The sequence below is a fragment of the Dama dama genome, chromosome 11 (assembly GCF_033118175.1).
Source record: "Dama dama isolate Ldn47 chromosome 11, ASM3311817v1, whole genome shotgun sequence".
Taxonomy (NCBI): Eukaryota; Metazoa; Chordata; class Mammalia; order Artiodactyla; family Cervidae; genus Dama; species Dama dama.
The window spans coordinates 101,285,500-101,308,763 of NC_083691.1; the positions used below are offsets into that span (position 1 = coordinate 101,285,500).

General features: G+C 40.9%; 1 protein-coding gene across 1 annotated transcript in view; it reads left to right on the plus strand.

Moving 5' to 3' along the window:
• The window catches only part of ACOXL (acyl-CoA oxidase like), a 335,773-nt gene that overhangs the window by 296,598 nt on the left and 15,911 nt on the right, over positions 1–23,264 (plus strand). Inside the window, exon 18 of the mRNA XM_061156338.1 lies at positions 13,211–13,312. Coding sequence (XP_061012321.1) covers positions 13,211–13,312 — 102 coding nt within the window. The remainder of the gene's footprint in view (positions 1–13,210; positions 13,313–23,264) is intronic.

Below are 23,264 nucleotides of genomic sequence, written 5' to 3' on the forward strand. Positions count from 1 at the left end.
TGAACCAATTTGTATATAAGGTGTGAGGTTTAGGTCAAGATTTATTTATCTTTTGACTGTTGCTATCCAGTTGTTTTCACATCATTTGTTGAAAGAACTATTTTTCCTCCATTGAATTCCTCTTGCATCTTTATAAAAATAATTCATACATATTTGCATAGGTCTATTTCTTGGTTCTCTCTTTTTCTCTTTTGTTCCATTGACCTATGTGTCTATCCCTTGACAAAGCCATGCTATCTTGAATATTGTAACTTTGAAGTAAGTCTTAAAATCAAATGGAATAATTCCTTTAGCTTTATTCTTCTTTTGCAGTTGTTTTAGTCATTCTAGTTTCTTTGCTTTTCCATATAAATTTTAGAATTTGCTTTTTCTACCAACAAAAAAAGTTTGCTATGATTTTTATTGGAATTATATAAAATCTATGGATCAATTTGGGGAGAACTGGCAAATGTACTTTCTTGACATTGCCAATTTACTTTATTAGTTCTTCCTTGATTTCTTTCATCAGCATTTTTAATTTTTAGAATAAAGATAATGTACACATTTTTGTAAATTTACACCTGAATATTTCATTCTGGGGGGAGTTACTATAAAAGGTTGGACCATAAAGAAGGCTGAGTGCCAAAGAAATGATACTTTCAAATTGTGGTGTGGAGAAGACTCTTGAGAGTTCCTTGGACAGCAAGGAGATCAAACCAGTCAGAACTAAAAGAAATCAACCCTGAATATTCATAGGAAGGACTAATGCTGAGGCTGAAGCTCCAATACTTTGGCCACCTGATGTGAAGAGCTGATTCACTGGAAACACTCTGATGCTGGGAAAGATTGAGGGCAAGAGGAGAAGAAGGTGGCAGAACATGAGCTGGTTAAATAACATCACTGACTCAATAGACACGAGTCTGAGTGAACTCCGGGAGATGGTGAAGGACAGGGGAGCCTGGCGTGCTGCGGTCCATGGAGTCCCAGAGTCAGGCACAGCTTAGCGACTGAACAACAACTGTAAAGGGTATATTGTATTAAATATTGGCTTCTAACTGTACATTGCTAGTATCTAGAAATACAATTGACATGTTGTACGTCAACCTTGAGTCTCATGACTTTGCTGAGCTCACTATTAATTCTAGAGATTGGGGGGGGGGGTTGATTGAATTCTCGTGTTTTTTTGTGTAAACAAATGTGTTGTCAGTGAATAGAGATGGTCTTATTTTTTTTTCTTATATGTTAAATTAGTTTCCCAACTGCTGTAACAAATGACAACAAACTTGGTGGATGACAGCAGAAATTTATTCTCTTGTAGTTCTGGAGGCTAGGAGTTTGAAATCAGCATCCCCGGCCAAATCAAGGTGTCGGCAGGATTGCACTGCCTCTCGAGGCTCCAGAGAATTCATTCCTTGCATCTTCCAGCTTCTGGTGGCTGGGGGCTGCTGGCATTTCTTGACCCGTGGCCACTTCACTCTGGTCTCTGGCTCTGTAGTCGCATTGTGTCTATGGGGGCTTCCCAGGTGGCGCTAGTGGTGAAGCTCTCGCCTGCCAGTGCAGGAGCCAGAAAAGAAAGATGCGCGTTTGACCCCTGGGTTGGGACTTCAGCGTTCTTGCCAGGAGAACTCCATGGACAGAAGAGCCTGGCGGCCTTCAGCCTACAGGGTCGCAAATAGTGTGAGGTGACTTAGCATGCTCACATTCTGCCTTTGGACCCTCATTCTGCCTCTCTTTTGTTTGTTTTTGTTTATATTTTCTTGACTGTGCTACATGGCATGTGGGATGTTAGTTGTTAGTTCTCCAACCAAAAACTGAACCTGTGCCCGCTGCATTGCACACAGAGTCTTAAGCACTCAACTGCCAGGGAAGGACCTCTGCCTCCCTTTTATAAAGATACGTGTGATTGTGTTTGGGACCCACCAGTTAATACAGAATTATCTCTTCATTTTATGAATCTTGACTTGGTCACACATACAAAGACTCTTTTTCCTTATAAAGTAATGTTTGCAGATTCTAGGAATTAGGACCTGGTATCCTTAAATGGCCATCACTCAGCCTACAATACACATCCTCTTTTGGGTTATTTGAGCATTCTTAAGGGTTTTGAGCTACCTGTATTTCTATGTACAGGTTTTGTTTTTTTTTTTTTTCCTTTTCACGGATGCCTTAAGGATTATAAAATATGTATCGAACTTTTTACAGTCTACTTAAAATAAATATTTGGCCTCTTCAGATGGAATAAAGAAACCTTACCATCATAGAGTTTCTTTTACCCTTTCCCTTCTGTGTATCATAAGCATCTTGTAAGTAATCTACGTACATAGGAAACCACATCAGACAATATTATAGGTTTTGCTTTCAGTCATTACACACACTTTAAAAGAATTCAAGAGAAAAATAGTCGGATATTTACCATTTCTATTGCTCTTCCTCCATTCCTGATTTTGCAAGTTTCCTTTTACTATAAGTTTTCTTCTGACTGAGAAACTCTTTTTGTCTTGTTTTGTCTTACTATTTTTTATTAGTTAATTTTTGCTGCATATAGTTGTTCTGACTGAGGAACTCTTAACAATTCTTTAAAAGCAGTCTGCTGATAACAAATGCTACCAGTGTTTCTTCATTTGAAAATATCTTTATCTCATTTTCAGTGCTGAAGGATATTTTTGTTCACTCCTGGGATGTACCTGCTATTTTAAGTAGTTAAAAAGAATGTTGTAACACTTCTTTCTAGCCTCCAAGGTTTCTGATAAGAAATCCAGTTATTGAAATTATTTTTCTCCTAGAGGTAATGTATAATTTTTTTCTCCAGCTGCTTTTAAGATATTTTTGGTCTTGTTTTCATTTCAAGATGTTTGATTTTGTTGTATCTGGGCATGGATTTCTTGGTGTTTACTGTTTGGAGTTCACTAAACTTCTGAAACTTGCACATTTGTAGAGTTCCCTGCCCCTGCAATGTGAAGACTTTTTCAGCCATTAAATCTTCAAGTATTTTTCCATTCCTGTATTCTTCCTTTTCTCCTTCTGGAATGATACTAAGGGTAGATCTTTTATTATAGTCCCACAGGTCCCTGAGACTCTGTTCTCTTTTTTTTCAGTCTATTTTCTTTCTCTGTTGTTCAAATAGAGTAATTTCCATTGCTCCATCATCCAGCTCACTAACTCTTACCTCTGTTTCCCCCACCCTAATCTGTCAATATTTCTTTTGATCATTGTAATTTTTAGTTCTAAAATTTCTGTTCTCCTTTGTATCTTTTATTTCTGCACTGAAACCTATTACTTTACCTTTTGTTTCAAGATGGTTTGTGATCACTTGTTAAAGAATTTTTTTACATTTGTAAAAATTAATTTTTATTGGAGTATAGTCATTTCACAACGTGTTAGTTTCTACTCTACAGTAAAGTGAATCAGATACGCATACACATATACCCCTCCCTTTTTTTTTTTTATTTCCTACCCATTTAGGTCACCGCAGAGCATTGAGTAGCATTCCCTGTGCTAGACAGTAGGTTCTTATTAGTTATCTATTCTATACATAGTATTAATAGTATATATATATGTCAATCTTAATCTCAATATATAGTATATGTATGCATGTCAATGTCAATAGTATATATGTGTTTGTCAATAGTATATATGTCAATGTCAATAGTATATATATATGTCAATAGTGTATATACATGTCAATAGTGTATATATATATATGTCAATAGTGTATATACATGTCAATAGTGTATATATATATATGTCAATAGTGTATATACATGTCAATAGTGTATATATATATATGTCAATAGTGTATATACATGTCAATAGTGTATATATATATATGTCAATAGTGTATATACATGTCAATAGTGTATATACATGTCAATAGTGTATATATATATGTCAATAGTGTATATATATGTCAATAGTGTATATACATGTCAATAGTATATATATATATGTCAATAGTGTATATATATATATATGTCAATAGTGTATATACATGTCAATAGTGTATATACATGTCAATAGTGTATATATATATATATGTCAATAGTGTATATACATGTCAATAGTGTATATATATATATATATATGTCAATAGTGTATATACATGTCAATAGTGTATATACATGTCAATAGTGTATATATATATATCTCAATAGTGTATATACATGTCAATAGTGTATATACATGTCAATAGTATATATATATGTCAATAGTGTATATACATGTCAATAGTGTATATATATATATATGTCAATAGTGTATATACATGTCAATAGTGTATATACATGTCAATAGTATATATATGTCAATAGTGTATATACATGTCAATGATATATATACATGTCATTAGTGTATATACATGTCAATAGTGTATATACATGTCAATAGTGTATATACATGTCAATGGTATATATACATGTCAATAGTGTATATATATATATATGTCAATAGTGTATATACATGTCAATAGTGTATATACATGTCAATAGTATATATATATGTCAATAGTATATATACATGTCAATCTCAATCCCTCCCAGCCCCCTCCCCCCAGGTGTCCATGTGATTGTTCTCTACATCCGTGTCACTATTTCTGCTTTGCAAATAAGATCATCTCTACCATTTTTTCTGGGCTTCCCTGGTACCTCAGATGGTAAAAAATCTACCTGCAATGCAGGAGACATGGGTTCGATTTGTGGATCAGGAAGATACCCTGAAGAGAATGGCTACCCACTCCAGTATTCTTGCCCAGAGAACTCCATGGACAGAGGAGCCTGGCAGGCTATAGTCCATGGGGCTGCAAAGAGTCGGACATGACTGAGCGATTAACACTTTCACTTACCACTTTTCTAGATTTCACATATATGCATTAATATACGTTGTTTGTTCTTCTCTTTCTGACTGACTTTACTCTGTACTACAAAAGCTGTCTTAAAGCTTTTGCCAAATAATTCCAACATCTGTGCCATTTTTCACTGGCGTGTGTTGATCGTCTTTTTCTACACAAGTTATATTTCTCTTGCCCTCCACATGCTAAACTTTAAAAAATTATTTTCTGGACATTTTTGTTTTTGTACCACACAGCCTGTGGGCTCTTAGTTCCCTAGCCCGGGATCAAACCCCAGGCCTGCGCGGTGAAAGTGCAGAGTCCGAAATACTGGGCCACCAGGGAATTCCCCATTTCCTGGGCATTTTGAATATTACGTTACAAGATTCAGGTGTTTTTTAAACCCCACTGAAGAGTGCTAACGCTTTCGTTTCAGCAGTGAGCATACCTGGTTTGGGCTGCGCTGCAGCTTGCCTTTTGCTCCTGTGGTCGCAGTGTCGCTTTGGTCCTCAGCGCCCTTGCAGCTCTGCTCTGCCCCGCATGTGCACCGCACGGTGGCCAGTCTGACATCTGGATCTCGTTTATTTGCTACTTCAGTTCTCAGAGTGTTTTGTGTGCTGAGCATTAGATCCGTGTATGCACACCTGGGATTGAGCCCAGAAGTTCATAAACAAGTTTACGGGGCTCCCTCGCCATGACCTCCTTGGTTCTCTCTGGTTCCTCAGGGCTCTGTTTTCCATCCTTGGTCTGCTGCATATGACTCCAAGGACAAACAGCTTGAGGACTTGGAAAAAAAATTAAAGTCACCAGCTGTTTGCTGGTACTCTAAATTCTGCTCTTCTTCCCCAGTCTGCCTACTATGATTTTTCAATTCCTCAAATGGCTTCTCCATTTACTCTGTCCAGGAGTTGTGGGTACATTCAGGATAATTGTGAGGACTAAATGAGATGCATGTAAAATACCTTGTAGTGCCTGGCACATAGTAGATGCTTAATAAATATTGGTTATTATGATTCTTTGGACAGAGATTTACAAGGGGGCACATGTACTTAAGAGTAAGAAGAACAATAAAATCTTATTCTGACAATACAATAGATATAGGGGGGAAGGTGTAATTTGAGATACATGTAAAGAAACCAAGAGACATGTAGAGAGGGCACCCTGATGACCATAAGTCTAAGGACACTATATGAATGAGGAATGGGATGATGGGGGAATGCTTGTCCAGGGATAAATACAAAGGGTAGCATTTAATAAATGTCAACATGCTCAAATCCCAGTATAACGTGAGGTTTGACAAATAATCTGATGAAGATGTCAAAGGCTCTTTTTTTAGCTTTACTCAGAGTTTGGGGAGACGGATAACTGGTGTGGGGAAGAAAGCTTTGATGTTCATAAATGCAAAGAGAAAGCAGTCCTACCTCTCTTCCAAATTCTTGTCTTCTCTCTGAATTGGGAAGGACACAGTTGTGAGACATGTGAAATCATAGAGGACAAAAGAGATGTCAGAAAACCATCAATGAGCAAATGTCCACGTTTTAGAAAAAGAAATAATGATTGTGGAAACTATAGAATTTAAGATTGATATAAATCCAAGTTAAAATGTGAGAAAAGGCAATTCATAATAGTTTATGAGCAATTAGAAAAATATGGTCATGGGACTTCCCTGGTGATCCAGTGGCTAAGACTCCACACTCCCAATACAGTGGGCCTGGGTTTGATCCCTGGCCAGGGAACTAGATACTACAGGCTGTAACCAAAGATCTCACATGGCGTGACAAAGATGGACGATCCTGCATGTCACAAAGTAAGACCTGTCACAGCCAAATAGCTATAACTACCTAAATATGCTTTAAAAGAAAGAAAGAAAAAGATGGTCACTAGGAGCCTGTCTGTGTTCACTATGGCTAACCTCTTGCTAAACTAATCTTACTTCCTTTCTTAATCAGGTTACTGGAATACTAAATACTTGATGTATCTTGATTTTGGCCAACAGCTTCAAAACCCTTAGGATATCCTTATGTACAAGCTAGAGGAATATGAGTTAAATGATAGTCTATTAAAGAGATTCTCAAATATTTGAATGAAAAGTTTTAGACCTGTCAGTTTTGTTCTAGCATATAAAGACATAGATGCAACTTAACAATTTGTAAAATGATACAAACATGTGAGGTGACTGAATCAATATTCTTAGAGATTTGGGGGACTTGAGTAGGTGGGATGTGAATATGTATATATAAGTTGGTTGAAAACAGTTCATGGAGAAAAGGACATAGTAGGAGTGTCAAATGAGCAAGCATTCAATGTAGCCCAAATTTGCATCATATTCTTTCACTCATTTCTTCAAAAAACCGTTATGTGACTGTCATAAAAGCAAATTCCGTTTACCTTGCTTGTAAAAGTGTAGAGTTCAGAGCAGGACATCAGTGGTGCCCCGACACTAGTGATGAGAAAACACCTGGGTACTGGGCTCATCCTGTGGGACACCATGGAGGAGAGGATTACACGTTTAAAAGAAGACACCAGGTTCAAGGTGGCACAAGCGCTGGAAGCTGCATGGTCAGAAAAATGACAGTCTGTGAAGGCTGGTCATCTGGAGAAAGACTAAGTAGGGATGTGAAACTTATGTTTACACTTGTTAAGAGCTGTTGTCTGGGTACTTTCGTATGTTCCTGCTCTGCTCCTTAGGCAGTAAAAGATATAGCCAGGAAGTATAGGAAACTGGATGTCAGCCAGTCTCTTACCGTCTATCAGCTCCTTTTCCAGTCCCTAGGCACACAGAATGAGCAGGACAGGACCCATTTCTGACAGAGTCAGCACTCCAGAAATGCAGATTCCACAGAAACAGATGGCTCGGTAAGCTATGGTTCTTCCAAGAGTAGACAGAAGAACTGGATGCCTCTACGGCACTGAGCTCCCATCTCTGGAACATAAAAGAAAACATGTTCAGGTTCTCCGTAAGGGTCTAAGGCTGGGCTGATGGTGTTTGGAGGTGGTGTTATGGTGGCAACCAAGAACAAGGATGCCTGTTTCCCAGACGAGCAAACAGGCTAGCCAAAGAAGAGTCTGCACTGTGTTCAAGGAGAAAAGCAGAAATTCAAAGCCAGAGAAGTGGCCCTGAGCATCAGATGCACAAGAGCCACAAACTGTCATCAGGAGGACAAGTCAGGAGTCGGCAGAAGGGCAGAGCTATAGGGCCGAACAGTCATGGAGCATGATGTGACCCTGGTTAAAGATGGCAGTCTGGTAGGTGAGTGGATAAAGAAGATGTGGTACATATATATAAGTGGAACATTACTCAGTCATAAAAAAGAATGAAATAATGCCATTTGCAGCATCATGCATGGACCTAGAGATTATTATGCTAAGTGAAGTAAGTCAGAAAAAGAAAAGCAAATACTGTAGATATCACTTATATGTGGAAGCTAAATATGATACAAACGAACTTATCTACAAAACAGAAATGGACTCACACACATAGAAAACAGAGTTGTCATTGCCATGGAGGAGAAGAGTAGGGGAGGAAAGAATTAGGGAGTTTCATATTAGTAGCTTAACGCTGTTATATATGGAATGGATAAACAACAAGGTCCAACTCTGTAGCACAGGGAACTGTATTCAATACCCTGTGATAAACCAAAATGGAAAAGAATATGAAAAAGAATATATATGTACATATATATGGGGCTTCCCTGGTGGCTCAGTGGTAAAGAATCCATCTGCCAATGCAGGAGACATGGGTTCGATCTCTGGGTTGGAAAGATCCCATGGAGAAGGCAATGGCAACCCACTCCAGTATTCTTGTCCTGGAGAATCCCACAGAGGAGACTAGCAGGCTACAGTCCATGGGGTCACAAAGAGTCTGACATAACTAAGTGATTAACACAATTCATTAGATCAATTCATTTCATATAAAACTGGATCACTTTTCTATGCTGCAAAAAGTAACACAACATTGTAAGCCAACTATACATCAATGACTTTTTTTTTTAATGTGGCAGTCTCGGATGAAGTCTGGGAACAGTGCCAGAAGTCGGGATCTGTGAGGGGCTCCAAGTGGTCTTGAACTTGAGACAGGACTGGACTAAGGCTGGGTGACCACCTGTGGGGGTCATAAGAGATGGAACATGTGCCAGACATCCTCTATCTGCCTCTCCATCTCTTATTCTCCACCCTTCTGAACCCTGCTCTGGGCCGAGGAAATTGATCTACACAACTTGCATCACACCTGGAGCCAGGAATCCTGGAATGCAAAGTCAAGTGGGCCTTAAGAAGCATCACTATGAACAAAGCTAGTGGAGGTGATGGAATTCCAGCTGAGCTTTTTCAAATCCTAAAAGATGATGCTATTAAAGTGCTTTACTCAATATGCCAGCAAATTTGGAAAACTCAGCAGTGGCCACAGGACTGGAAAAGCTCAGTTTTCATTCCAATCCCAAAGAAAGGCAATGCCAAAGAATGTTTAAACTACCACACAATTGCACTCATCGCACACGCTAGCAAAGTAACACTCAAAATTCTGCAAGCTAGGCTTCAACAGTACCTGAACTGAGAACTTCCAGATGTTCAAGCTGGATTTAGAAAAGGCAGAGGAACCAGAGATTAAATTGCCAACATCCACTGGGATCATAGAAAAAGCAAAGAGAATTCCAGAAAAACATCTACTTCTGTTTCATTGACTATCCTTTGACTGTGTGGATCACAACAAATTGTGGGAAATTCTTCAAGAGATGGGAATACCAGACTACCTGACCTGCCTCCTGAGAAACCTGTATGCAGGTCAAGAAGCAACAGTTAGAACTGGACATGGAACAACAGACTGGTTCCAAATTGGGAAAGGAGCATGTCAAGGCTGTGTATTGTCACCCTGCTTATTCAACTTACACGCAGAGTACATCATGAGAAATGCCAGGTTGGATGAAGCACAAGCTGGAATCAAGATTGCTGGGAGAAGTGTCAATAACCTCAGATATGTAGATGACACCAGCCTTATGGCAGAAAGCAAAGAGGAACTAAAGAGCCTCTTGATGAAAGTGAAAGAGGAGAGTGAAAAAGCTGGTTTAAAACTCAACATTCAAAAAACGAAGATCATGGCATCCGGGCCCATCCCTTCATGGCAAATAGATGGGGAAACAATGGAAACAGTGACAGACTTTATTTTCTTTGGCTCCAAATCACTACAGATGGTGATTGCAGCCATGAAATTAAAAGACACTTACTTCTTGGAAGAACAGCTATGACAAACCTAGATCACATATTAAAAAGCAGAGACATTACTTTGCCGACAAAGGTCCTCTAGTCAAAGCTTTGGTTTCTCCAGTAGTCATGTATGGATGTGAGAGTTGGACCATAAAGAAGGTTGAGCACTGAAGAATTGATGCTTTTGAACTGTGGTGTTGGAGAAGACTCTTGAGAGTCCCTTGGACAGCAAGGAGATCCAACCAGTTCATCCTAAAGGAAATCAGTCCTGAATATTCAATGGAAGGATTGATGCTGAAGCTGAAGCTCCAATACTTTGGCCACCTGATGCAAAGAGATGACTCATTGGAAAAGACCCTGATGCTGGGAAAGATTGAAGGCATGAGGAGAAGGGGACAACAGAGGATGAGATGGTTGGATAGCATCACTGACTCAATGGACTTGAGTTTGAGCAATCTCCGAGAGTTGATGATGGACAGGGAAGCCTGGCATACTGCAGTCCATGGGGTCGAAAAGAGTCGGATATGACTGAGTGACTGAACTGAACTTACATCAGGGGAATTCTTGCCCTCTGGATCCAGTTAGGTTCTGAGAACAGGAAGCCCCACCTAGAGATCAGAGACAGGGAGAAGAATAAGATGGAATATCCCTGCCCCTTGCCTGCCTTCTTGTGAGATCACCTTGGGGTTTCTGTGTTCCTTGATGAAGGTCACGGCTCCTCTGAGGGTGTCACTGAATACAGAGTTCTCTCTTCCAGGATCCAGTAGTCCCTTTCTGCTCTCTTCCCTCCAAACGTAGAGGTAGTAACAGCTGAACTTCACAATAATACAGAAAGTGGGAAACATGTGGGCAGAGATAAAATAAGACTGGCCATGAGTGGATAACTATTAAAGCTGGATGATATGGACATGAAGGTACTTCATACTGTCTCTACTTTTGTGCAAGTTTGGAATTATTAAATGTGAAAAGTTAGAAGAATCGTTAGTTCAGAAGTTACTTGCTGGGGCTTCAGTGTGGCCCATTGGTTGACTCTCTGCACCCAGTGCAGGGGGCACAGGTTTGATCCCCGGCTGGGGAAGAGCCCATGTGCTGCGTGATGTGGCCAAGTGAAACAAAACAAGATAAAAGAGTTACTAAAAAAAAAAATAATAATTACTTGCTGATACAGTAAAACTCATCTATTATTGCTGGATGCCACTGATATCATGAAGAAGGTCTGTGTGAAGGTTTCAGAAGAAAAAACATATTGAAACAAAATGCAAATGACGAATGCTATTTTTATGATGGTCGAATCAAACAGCATGTTCAATGGAAAATATCAAGATGATATTATTCAGAATGTGTGTTTAGAATATTCTTTTATGGATTAAGAATAAAGCAAACAGATATATTACATTTATCTTTTAAAATATGTTATGAGTGAATCTTGCTTCTAAACTTAGAGAAGGGAGTGGCTACCCACTCCGGTATCCTTGCCTGGAGAATTCCATGGAGAGAGGCTACAGTCCATGGGATCAGTAAGTTCAGTGTAGTAAGTTCAGTTCAGTTGCTCAGCCGTGTCCGACTCTTTGCGACCCCATGAATCACAGCACGCCAAGCCTCCCTGTCCATCACCAACTCCCGGAGTTTACTCAAACTCATGTCCATAGCGTCGGTGATGCCATCTAGCCATCTCATCCTCTGTTGTCCCCTTCTCCTCCTGCCCCCAACCCCTCCCAACATCAGGGTCTTTTCCAATGAGTCAACTCTTCCCATCAGGTGGCCAAAGTACTGGAGTTTCAGCTTCAGCATCAGTCCTTCCAATGAACACCCAGGACTGATCTCCTTTAGGATGGACTGGTTGGATCTCCTTGCAGTCCAAGGGACTCTCAAGAGTCTTCTCCAACATCACAGTTCAAAAGCATTGATTCTTTGGCACTCAGCTTTCTTCACAGTCCAACTCTCCCATCCATACTTGACCACTGGAAAAACCATAGCCTTGACTAAATGGACCTTTGTTGGCAAAGTAATGTCTATGCTTTTTAATATGCTATCTAGGTTGATCATAACTTTCCTTCCAAGGAGTAAGTGTCTTTTAATTTCATGGCTGCAGTCACCATCTGCAGTGATTTTGGAGCCCCCAAAAAAGTCTGACACTGCTTCCACTGTTTCCCCATCTATTTCCCATGAAGTGATGGAACCAAATGCCATGATCTTAGTTTTCTGAATTTTGAGCTTTAGACCAATTTTTTCAGTCTCCTCTTTCACTTTCATCAAAAGGCTTTTTAGTTCCTCTTCACTTTCTTCCATAAGGGTGGTGTCATCTGCATATCTGAGGTTATTGATATTTCTCCCAGCAATCTTGGTTCCAACTTGTGCTTCTTCCAGCCCAATGTTTCTCATGATGTATTCTGCATATAAGTTAAATAAGCAGGGTGACAATATACAGCCTTGATGTACTTCTTTTCCTATTTGGAACCAGTCTGTTGTTCTATGTCCAGTTCTAACTGTTACTTCCTGACCTGCATATAGGTTTCTCAAGAGGTGGGTTAGGTGGGATCACAGACTTGGACACAACTGAGCGACTAACACTTGCTTCTAAATAACCTGGGATAGGAAAGAATTAGAGATTACAGAAGCAGCAAGACTGGCTGTGAGTTTATATTTGTTGAACTGGGAGGATGGAGACATGCAAGTTGGTTACACTATTTTTTTAATAATTTTATCTATGCTTTAAATATCTCCATAGAGTGGTTTCAAAACATAAAACATAAACTGCATGTCCAGTATGTGACCATTTTCAGACTTAGAGAATGAATTTATGGTTACTAGGGAGAAAGCATCAGGTGGGAGGGGTAGAGTGGGAGTTTGGGATTGACAGGTACACACTGCTATCTTTAAAATAGATAACCAACAAGGACCTGCTGTATAGCACAGGGAACTAGACTCAGTATTCTGTAAGAGCATAAATAGGAAAAGAGTTTGAAAAAGGATGGATATTTGTAAGGACATAACTGAATCACTTTGCTATATATCTGTAACTAACACATCAATATTAATCAATTATATCCCATAGAAAATAAAAATTTTTTAAATGTGACCATTTTACATTAAGTCTGTATTAGCTTTTATGATTTTAGGAAGTGTATTATGTTATTTCTCATTCACTTCCTTAGATTCTGCAATTTCTAACATATTCTTCCATCTCTTCCCTCTCCCCACAACCCTTAGTTTTGTCTGCTATATGGAACCAAGCTCGTGTTCCAGGAGCGAGCCTGGTATCTGGAACATAAATATTTGACTCCCATGACCAGCATGAGGATTAGGCGTCAGGTAAGAATCCCCCCCTGGAGAAGGCAATGGCACCCCACTCCAGTACTCTTGCCTGGAAAATCCCATGGATGGAGGAGCCTGGTAGGCTACAGTTCATGGGGTTGCACACAGTCGGACATGACTGAAGTGACTTCAGCAAGCATCCCCCCAGGGTGCAGAAGAAACCCTTCATACCTCAGCTGTCGGCTCTTTGTTTTTTTAGAAAACAGTCCTGCCAATCTTTTGTTGGTGGTTTCTACTCATGAATTTTTATGCCTCTGGGATTTCACATCCGTGTTTTCATTGCTGACCATGATCATATTACACTTCAGAGTTTAAGTGACAAGGAAATGATTCAAGGTTTTTCTTTTTAATAATTTTTTTAATTGGAGGATGATTGCTTTACAATGATGTATTCATTTCTGCAGAACAACAACATGAATCAGCTGTAAGTGTACATATATCTCCTCTTTCTTGAGCCTCCCTCCCCGACTGTTGAATGAACTTCTGATGTGTAATGGATAGGAGGGAATCAAAAGTGTTGTAAAAAAAAATTAAAAAGTGGCATGAAATAATTTTCATTTTCTTACTTCTTACCAAAGCCTATTAAGTCATTCTTTATATTTGGAAAAAAGACCTGGTGGTATTTTGTCAGTAGTTGCAATTGGAATTCAGTATGACAACAACAGAGCACCTGAAAATGAAGTAAGATCCAGCAGATCATCACCAAGATGCCGCTCTAGAAAAAGACCATCAAACAAGCATAATCATCCAGAAGCATTTTCTGGATTTCCCCTTTCTCCCAGGCCCCCTGTTAGATGCTAAAAAATACACACAGGTATATTGTCAGTCTCTGCATTCAAGGGAGCCTATTATAGCTGGAGACACAAAACTGCCTTTATTAACACAAATAACACAACAGAATGGAGCTCTTTAATGAACTTGACCACAAGAATAATTTCAGAGTTCAATGGACACTTAGGAGTTAATGGGCTTTCCTGGTGGCTCAGACAGTATAAAGAATCTGCCTGCAATACAGAAGACTTGGGTTTGATCCCTGGGTTGGGAAGATCCCCTGGAGAAGGGAATGGTAACCCACTCCAGTATTCTTGCCTGGAGAATATCATGGGTAGAGGAACCTGGTGGGCTACAGACCATGGGGTTGCAAAGAGTCGGACATGACTGAAAGACTAACACTAGGAATTAATGGTGTTCTTTCTCAACCTTGAAGAGGGGAAAATTCACAGTGGAGGAAGAGATCCAAATGAGAAGGAAGAAATGCAAGTGAACCTTCAGAAGGGGTTGTTGTTGTTGCTCAGTCATGTCCGACTCTGCAACCCCATGGATTGCAGCACACCAGGCCTCCTTGTTCATCACCAACTCCCGGAGCTTATTCAAACTCATGTCCATTGCGTTGGTGATGCCATCCAGCCATCTCATACTCTGTCGTCTCCTTCGCCTCCTGCCTTTAATCTTTCCCAGCATCAGGGTCTTTTCTAATGAGTCATTCTTCACATCAGGTGGCCAAAGTATTGGAGCTTCAGCTTCAGCATCAATCCTTCCATTGAATATTCAGGACTGATTTCCTTTAGGATGAACTGGTTGGATCTCCTTGCTGTCCAAGGGACTCTCAAGAGTCTTCTCCAACACCACAGTTCAAAAGCATCAATTCTTCAGTGCTCAACCTTCTTTATGGTCCAACTCTCACATCCATACATGACTACTGGAGAAACCAAAGCTTTGACTAGAGGACCTTTGTCGGCAAAGTAATGTCTCTGCTTTTTAATATGTGATCTAGGTTTGTCATAGCTGTTCTTCCAAGAAGTAAGTGTCTTTTAATTTCATGGCTGCAATCACCATCTGTAGTGATTTGGAGCCAAAGAAAATAAAGTCTGTCACTGTTTCCATTGTTTCCCCATCTATTTGCCATGAAGGGATGGGCCCGGATGCCATGATCTTCGTTTTTTGAATGTTGAGTTTTAAACCAGCTTTTTCACTCTCCTCTTTCACTTTCATCAAGAGGCTCTTTAGTTCCTCTTTGCTTTCTGCCATAAGGCTGGTGTCATCTACATATCTGAGGTTATTGACACTTCTCCCAGCAATCTTGATTCCAGCTTGTGCTTCATCCAACCTGGCATTTCTCATGATGTACTCTGCGTGTAAGTTGAATAAGCAGGGTGACAATACACAGCCTTGACATGCTCCTTTCCCAATTTGGAACCAGTCTGTTGTTCCATGTCCAGTTCTAACTGTTGCTTCTTGACCTGCATACAGGTTTCTCAGGAGGCAGGTCAGGTAGTCTGGTATTCCCATCTCTTGAAGAATTTCCCACAATTTGTTGTGATCCACACAGTCAAAGGATAGTCAATGAAACAGAAGTAGATGTTTTTCTGGAATTCTCTTTGCTTTTTCTATGATCCCAGTGGATGTTGGCAATTTAATCTCTGGTTCCTCTGCCTTTTCTAAATCCAGCTTGAACATCTGGAAGTTCTCAGTTCAGGTACTGTTGAAGCCTAGCTTGCAGAATTTTGAGTGTTACTTTGCTAGCGTGTGCGATGAGTGCAATTGTGTGGTAGTTTAAACATTCTTTGGCATTGCCTTTCTTTGGGATTGGAATGAAAACTGAGCTTTTCCAGTCCTGTGGCCACTGCTGAGTTTTCCAAATTTGCTGGCATATTGAGTAAAGCACTTTAATAGCATCATCTTTTAGGATTTGAAAAAGCTCAGCTGGAATTCCATCACTTCCAACTAGCTTTATTTGTAGTGATGCCTGGGGTTAGTGAAGTGAGCAAAATCATAAAAATGGGAGTAGTTAGGATAGATATGCTAAGAAACAGTGAAAAGACCAGTTTAATTGAAGTCTGAAGCAATAGAAAAACTTGGGGGTATGTCCAAGGGATGTGGGAAAAAGCCTACTGAAAGAGCTCCCAGGGGCCAAAGCTGGAACACTTAGAGCAATAAAATAGAAAATGTAGTTTTGGATTATAACCCAAAGTATAAAGTTACTAAACATAAGCCAGTAATCATGTAAGCACATAGTTAAACAAGTAATATAAATGGGATAAAAGAGATAAAGTAAAAGTGTTAGTCAAGTCTGACTCTTTGTGGCCTCATGGACTGTAGCCTGCCAGGCTCCTCTGTCCATGGGATTCTCCAGGCAAGTACTGGAGTGGGTCTCCATTCCCTTCTCATGGGATCTTCCTGACTCAGGCATCAAACCTGGATCTTCTGCATTGCAAGCAGACTCTTTACCTTCTGAGCCACCAGGGGAACCCTAAGTCTTTCTTAAAGAATTCCAGATGATAATGGCCCCTTTAGGGGCTTCATTTTCCTTCCCTTGAGAATGAGTTGGACTTAGAGACTTCCTTCTATTTTAAAGAATCAAGTTTGGACACGGAAAAGAGTTTCTTTACAGTGGAGAAATACGGAGATCCCACGTTAACCACATGATTAGGGTTAATATCATCAGTAGTAAGTCATGTTGGTGATATGGACCTCCGATACGATGTGATAAGAAGAGCACTTCTCTCTTCCCAGAACCCACGGCCCCAGTCCAATCAGGAAAAAACATGTCACACAAAACCGAACTGAGGGGTGGTCCGCACAGTACCAGGCTGGTCCTGTTCACACTATCAGTCGGTGGAAAACAAGGAGGGACCAAGAAAGCATCCACAGCCAGATGGACAAGGAGCCGCGGTGACTGAATGCAGTGTGGCACCTGGGCGGCGTCCCAGGATGGGAAAAGGACGTTCATAGAAAAGCTGAAAAATCTGAATGAAGTCTGCATTGGCCAGTCCTTATTGTTTAGTCACTAAGTCCTGTCTGACTCTTTTGGGACCCCGTGGACTATAGCCCATCAGGCTTCTCAGTCCATGGAATATCCCAGGCAAGGATACTGAAGTGGGTTGCCCTTTCCTTCTCCAGGGGAGCTTCCTAACCCAGGGATCGAACCTGTGTCTCTTGTGTCTCCTGCCTTGGCAGGCAGATTCTTTACCCCTGGTGCCACCTGGGCTACAGTCCATGGGGTTGCAAAGAGCTGGACATGACTGAAGTGACTGAGCAGGAGCACTATACTCCAATAAAATTATTTATTTAAAAAAAAATCAAGCCAATTTCCCAAGCCTTTCCTGGCTGTGATAAGTACCTGCTTTCTTTTGTCTGGCACGTCAGTGTTGGCAGAGTTGGTCCGCTTTCATGAGCCAGTGTAATCCCTATTCACAGGCTTTAGTGTGAATAGCTGCTAATCCACTGTAGGGATGGGGAAGCTGAGGCTGATTTGTGATGGGTAGTGAGAGGGGAAGGTTCTAGTGTTCCCAGGCCTGAACTGTAGGGTGTGGTGGTTCCACCTTTGTGCCTCATTGAGGGACCGTGGCTCAAAGGCAGTCTAGTGATGGTGCCCCCCGGGCTCCATCAAGAAAAGAGCTCTGTACTTGCCATTACATCCTTATGAGTCTGCAACAGTTGCGAGCTTTGTTCTTAGAAAGCTTAGTGTCTGGGCCTTATCCCATTTCAGTTTTCATTAACCTTGATGTTTGTACTAATTTTACTTTAGGTAATTGTCAGCATTAAGCAGGAACTATCAGCTGACTCTCATCTTCAGGAGGGAAAATCTTTCAAAATAAGTCATGTATCTCCACTAAAACCAACTTCATGTTGCTTAAAAACAGATGAAACAGAACAGAAACTCCAGCTTTTTAAAATGACGGAGTTTTGTGTGTATGTTTTCCTGAATACAGGTGTCTGCATCTTCTTTTTTATTATTATTTTTTAATTTTTAAAACATTTTTAATTGAAAGATAATTGTTTTACAACATTGTGTTGATTTCTGCATACATCAACATGAATCAGCCATAGGCACACATACGTCCCCTCCCGCTTGAACATCCCTCCCACCTCCCACCCCATCCTGTCGTAGCCACGCGTTCCAGGAAACAGACTCACTCAGAAGGACAATGCAGATAGTGGAGGGCAGTTTATCACACCGGCGGGCCCAAGGCAGAGTCTCCTCTCAGCCAAGGACCCCAACCAGTTTTTGTGAAAACCTCATATACCCTAAGTGTACTTGCTCAAACCCACCTCCCCAGATTCCTTGAAACTAGTCTGGACGAGGTAAAAGAGAGAAACGATCAAAGTTAACCCATGATTCATGTGTCACAAGACTAGATAAAAAGTGGACATTTATCAATAGGACTGTGGTCATATCCTAATGAATATAGTGGAATTTACCACTTTGTTCTGTTACAGAGATAATTAGCATATTCTTTTAGGCAACGGAGAGTCCAAGTCCAAGTCCTGAGGCTCTTTCATCCGGAGGGTCTGGTTTCCCATTGGTATGCCACTTCCATAGACACCGGGCACGGAGTTCAGAGTCCAGTGGGAGGGTGACCATGCGTGTAGCTGAATGTTCGCAGCTGGGCGAAGACGGGGCCCAGCTCTGTCTGTTTCCTCCTTCAATCCCACCCCTCTAGGTTGTCACAGAGCCCCAGTTTGAACTCTTTGAGCAAATTCCCACTGGCTATGTGTTTTACTTACGGTAGCGTATATGTTTTCACCCTACTCCCTCAATTCACCCTACCCTCTCCTTTCCCCCTGGGTCCACAAGTCTGTTCTCTATGTCTGTGTCTCTATTGTTGTTGTTGTTTAGTCCCTAAGTCATTCTGACTCTTTGCAACCCCGTGGATTGTAGCCAGCCAGGTTCCTCTGTCCATGGGATTTCCCAGGCAAGAATGCTGGAGTGGGTTTCCATATACTTCTTCAGAGGACCTTCTTGACCCAGGGATTGAACCTGGGTCTCCTGCTTGGCAGGCAGTTTCTTTACCACTGAGCATTGCTACCCTGCAAATAGGTTCATCAGTACTGTCTTTCTAGATTCCATATATATGCATTAATATGCAATATTTATTTTTCTCTTTCTGACTTCATTCACTCTGTAAAATGATGTATTTTAATGGAAAGGAATATTTGGCCTTGAGTCCTCCACCTTATTTTACACCAGCCCTTAAAGGAAACTAAGTTTTTGAGCTGGCTTGTTTTTCTCTTTGCAGTGTTTGCTCCCTAAACTCCCAGGCACAGCAGTCTTGCTCTGTCAAGAGCCCACCGGTTTGGGAACAGTGGCTCTTGCTGATGTTCAGAGAAGCATGTACATGGATGTGTGGTCAGCTCTCACTCAGAAATCCTCATGGGAGGAAGCTTTTCAGTCTATGTGGGTTGAGAGAACCACAGCCCAGCTGTGGCTTGCAGATCAAAAAAGACCCTATTCAACATGGTGAAAATAATACTTAGAAAAATGCTGAATCAGTTTCTGCCTCCTGCCCTGAGCCCAGATCATGGAACCATGTAAGAATGGGGGTTTTCAGGGACCTTCAGGGAAGTGAGGGAGGGCTGTGTAACTCAGCACAGCAATGAGGAGGGCCACTCCTCACCTCCCAGAGGGCACAGGAGGCTGCCTGTAAGGGGAACCCAGTTAAAAACCCAAAACTCATTCAGGAAGCGAGAAAATAAATACTGATCATGGTCACAGCCAAGCAGTCATGACATCTCCACAATATTTGATCACACGATACCCACAGCTGTTACTCCTTCGCCCAGGTGTTGCCTTGATGGCTGGCTTGAGTCATGACCAACCATTTCCTTCCTAAGTGCCCTGTTTCTGTTAGAGCTGTGGATGGCTGGCGCCTCTTTCCACCCGAGTCCTCCTCTCATGCCTCTAGACCGATTGTTTGCATTTTGGTGTGTTAGGGTGAGACCCAGATTCATGTTTTGTACCCTCAACAGCAAGTGACACAGGGGTGGACCCAGCACTTAACAGCCTTAGTCTACCCCAGTAAAAGGAATCTTTCTTTTCCTCCTGGAACGAGAACTGCTGGGAGACTCAACCACAGCAAGGGGGACGGGGGAGCCTGTTGATGGCAAGTGATCTTGGCTCTTCTATGTTTGCTCAAGTCTAAAACATCCATTAAGATTTGGGTCTTAGGCTCAGTTTAGTCCATCAAATAGCTGCATGCCCACGTGTTCAGTCACTTCAGTCATGTCCAACTCTTTGTGGCCCCTGGACTGTAGCCTACCAGGCTTCTCTGTGCATGGCATTGTCCCAGGCAGGAATACTGGAGTGGGTTGCCATTTCCTCCTCAAGGGTATCTTCCCAACCCAGGAATCAAACCCATGTATCCCCAGGCTCCTGCATTGGCAGGCCAGTTCTTTACTGGGCTTCCCAGTTGAATCATTAAGGAGGAAAAACATTCAAGCCTGTTGACTGACAGATTCAAGTAGCTCTGAGTTAATGAAGTAGCTCTGGGTTGATGAAGCCACTATCACATCAATTTATTCTTAGGAAGTGGCTTGGAGTAAGAATGTGCAGAGTGGCAGATACCAAACCCCAAACTAGGATGCCACTTGGCTCCTTCGAATTTAGAGGGTGGATGATACTTATTTACTATTTCAAACTATGTGCAAAATATAAATGCAGTCATTGCCCTGTGCCATAAAGACTTGGAGTGAAAGAAACAAAACAGGAAGAAAAACTTGGAGGAGAGTTCCAAGATGGAAAGATAGTATTGGGATATTAACCCTTCTCCTAAAATGTTTACTTCAAGAACAGGTACCCTGTGCTCATACCCCTGAGGCTTAGAAATGGTATACGTGCCCTTCTCTTCCTACAAACAGGCTGTCTTCCATGCTGCATTAAATGTTTCTTTTTAAATGGCCGTGCAGATTTCCTATCCTTCCATTTCTGTTTCTCCAAACACCTGGATCAAGGCAGCTTAACAGATGTTCAGATATTGGAACCAAATGCAACATGAACTGAGATTTTAGGCAAAGGGTATTGCAAACATTCATTGGATTGGGAAAGGGAGGAAGACTTTCTCTGTCCCTTGGCTTCACCTACTACCTACAGACTCTCTCTCTCTTTTTGGTAAGGAACTTGGGAAAAGATCTCTGGTTCTCCCATCCCCATTCCATCCACCTAGGAAGGTCTATCTGACTCGGCTACAAGTCAGTGGTGAGGTTCTGAGAACACTTGGCTGTGTCCTCCAGGCTGAGTGGAGAAGCTGGTATGAAGAGAAGCCACAAATACCGTTTCCATCAGAGAGGGGAGGGACGGCTCCTGATGGTGGATGCTTGGTCAAGAAGCCAGGGTGTCACTGAAATAATATCACAATGGAGTAGTTTTACAGGGAGTGCAATTGCATCATTAAAAATTAAAAATCTAGTTTGAGATTAAACCTTTGTCTGTTGCTTCGTTTGCTATTATTTTCTCCCATTCTGAAGGCTGTCTTTTCACCTTGCTTATAGTTTCCTTTGTTGTGCAAAAGCTTTTAAGTTTAATTAGGTCCCATTTGTTTATTTTTGCTTTTATTTCCAGTATTCTGAGAGGTGGGTCATAGAGGATCCTGCTGTGATTTATGTCAGAGAGTGTTTTGCCTATGTTCTCCTCTAGGAGTTTTATAGTTTCTGGTCTTACATTTAGCTCTTTAATCCATTTTGAGTTTATTTTTGTGTATGGTGTTAGAAAGTGTTCTAGTTTCATTCTTTTACAAGTGGTTGACCAGTTTTCCCAGCACCACTTGTTAAAGAGGTTGTCTTTTTTCCATTGTATATCCTTGCCTCCTTTGTCGAAGATAAGGTGTCCATGGGTACGTGGATTTATCTCTGGGCTTTCTATTCTGTTCCATTGATCTATATTTCTGTCTTTGTGCCAGTACCATACTGTCTTGATGACTGTGGCTTTGTAGTATAGCCTGAAGTCAGGCAGGCTGATTCCTCCAGTTCCATTTTTCTTTCTCAAGATTGCTTTGGCTATTCAAGGTTTTTTGTATTTCCATACAAATTGTGAAATTATTTGTTCTAGTTCTCTGAAAAATACCACTTATAGCTTAATAGGGATTGCATTGAATTTATAGATTGCTTTGGGTACTATAGTCATTTTCACAATATTGATTCTTCCAATCCATGAATACGGTATGTTTCTCCATCTATTTGTGTCCTCTTCGATTTCTTCCATCAGTGTTTTATAGTTTTCTATGTATAGGTCTTTCGTTTCTTTAGGTAGATATACTCCTAAGTATTTTATTCTTTTTGTTGCAATGATGAATGGTATTGTTTCCTTAATTTCTCTTTCTGTTTTCTCATTGTTAGTGTATAGGAATGCAAGGGATTTCTGTGTGTTAATTTTATATCCTGCAACTTTACTGTATTCATTAATTAGCTCTAGTAATTTTCTGGTAGAGTCTTCAGGGTTTTCTATGTAGAGGATCATGTCGTCTGCAAACAGTGAGAGTTTTACTTCTTCTTTTCCTGTCTGGCTTCCTTTTATTTCTTTTTCTTCTCTGATTGCTGTGGCAAACACTTCCAAAACTATGTTGAATAGTAGTGGTGAGAGTGGGCACCCTTGTCTTGTTCCTGACTTTAAGGGAAATGCTTTCAGTTTTTCACCATTGAGGATAATGTTTGCTGTGGGTTTGTCATATATAGCTTTTATTATGTGGAGGTATGTTCCCTCTATATTCCTGCTTTCTGGAGAGTTGTTTTTTTTTTTTTTTTTTTTTTTAGTGAGATAATTTTTTTTTTTTTTCAGTGGGTTTTGTCATACATTGACATGAATCAGCAATAGATTTACACGTATTCCCCATCCCGATCCCCCCTCCCACCTCCCTCTCCACCCGATTCCCCTGGTCTTCTCAGTGCACCAGGCTCGAGCACTTGTCTCATGCATCCCACCTGGGCTGGTGACCTGTTTCACCATAGATAATATACATGCTGTTCTTTCGAAACATCCCACCCTCACCTTCTCCCACAGAGTTCAAAAGTCTGTTCTGTACTTCTGTGACTCTTTTTCTGTTTTGCATATAGGGTTGTTGTTACCATCTTTCTAAATTCCATATATATGTGTTAGTATGCTGTAATGTTCTTTATCTTTCTGGCTTACTTCACTCTGTATAATGGGCTCCAGTTGGAGAGTTTTTATCATAAATGG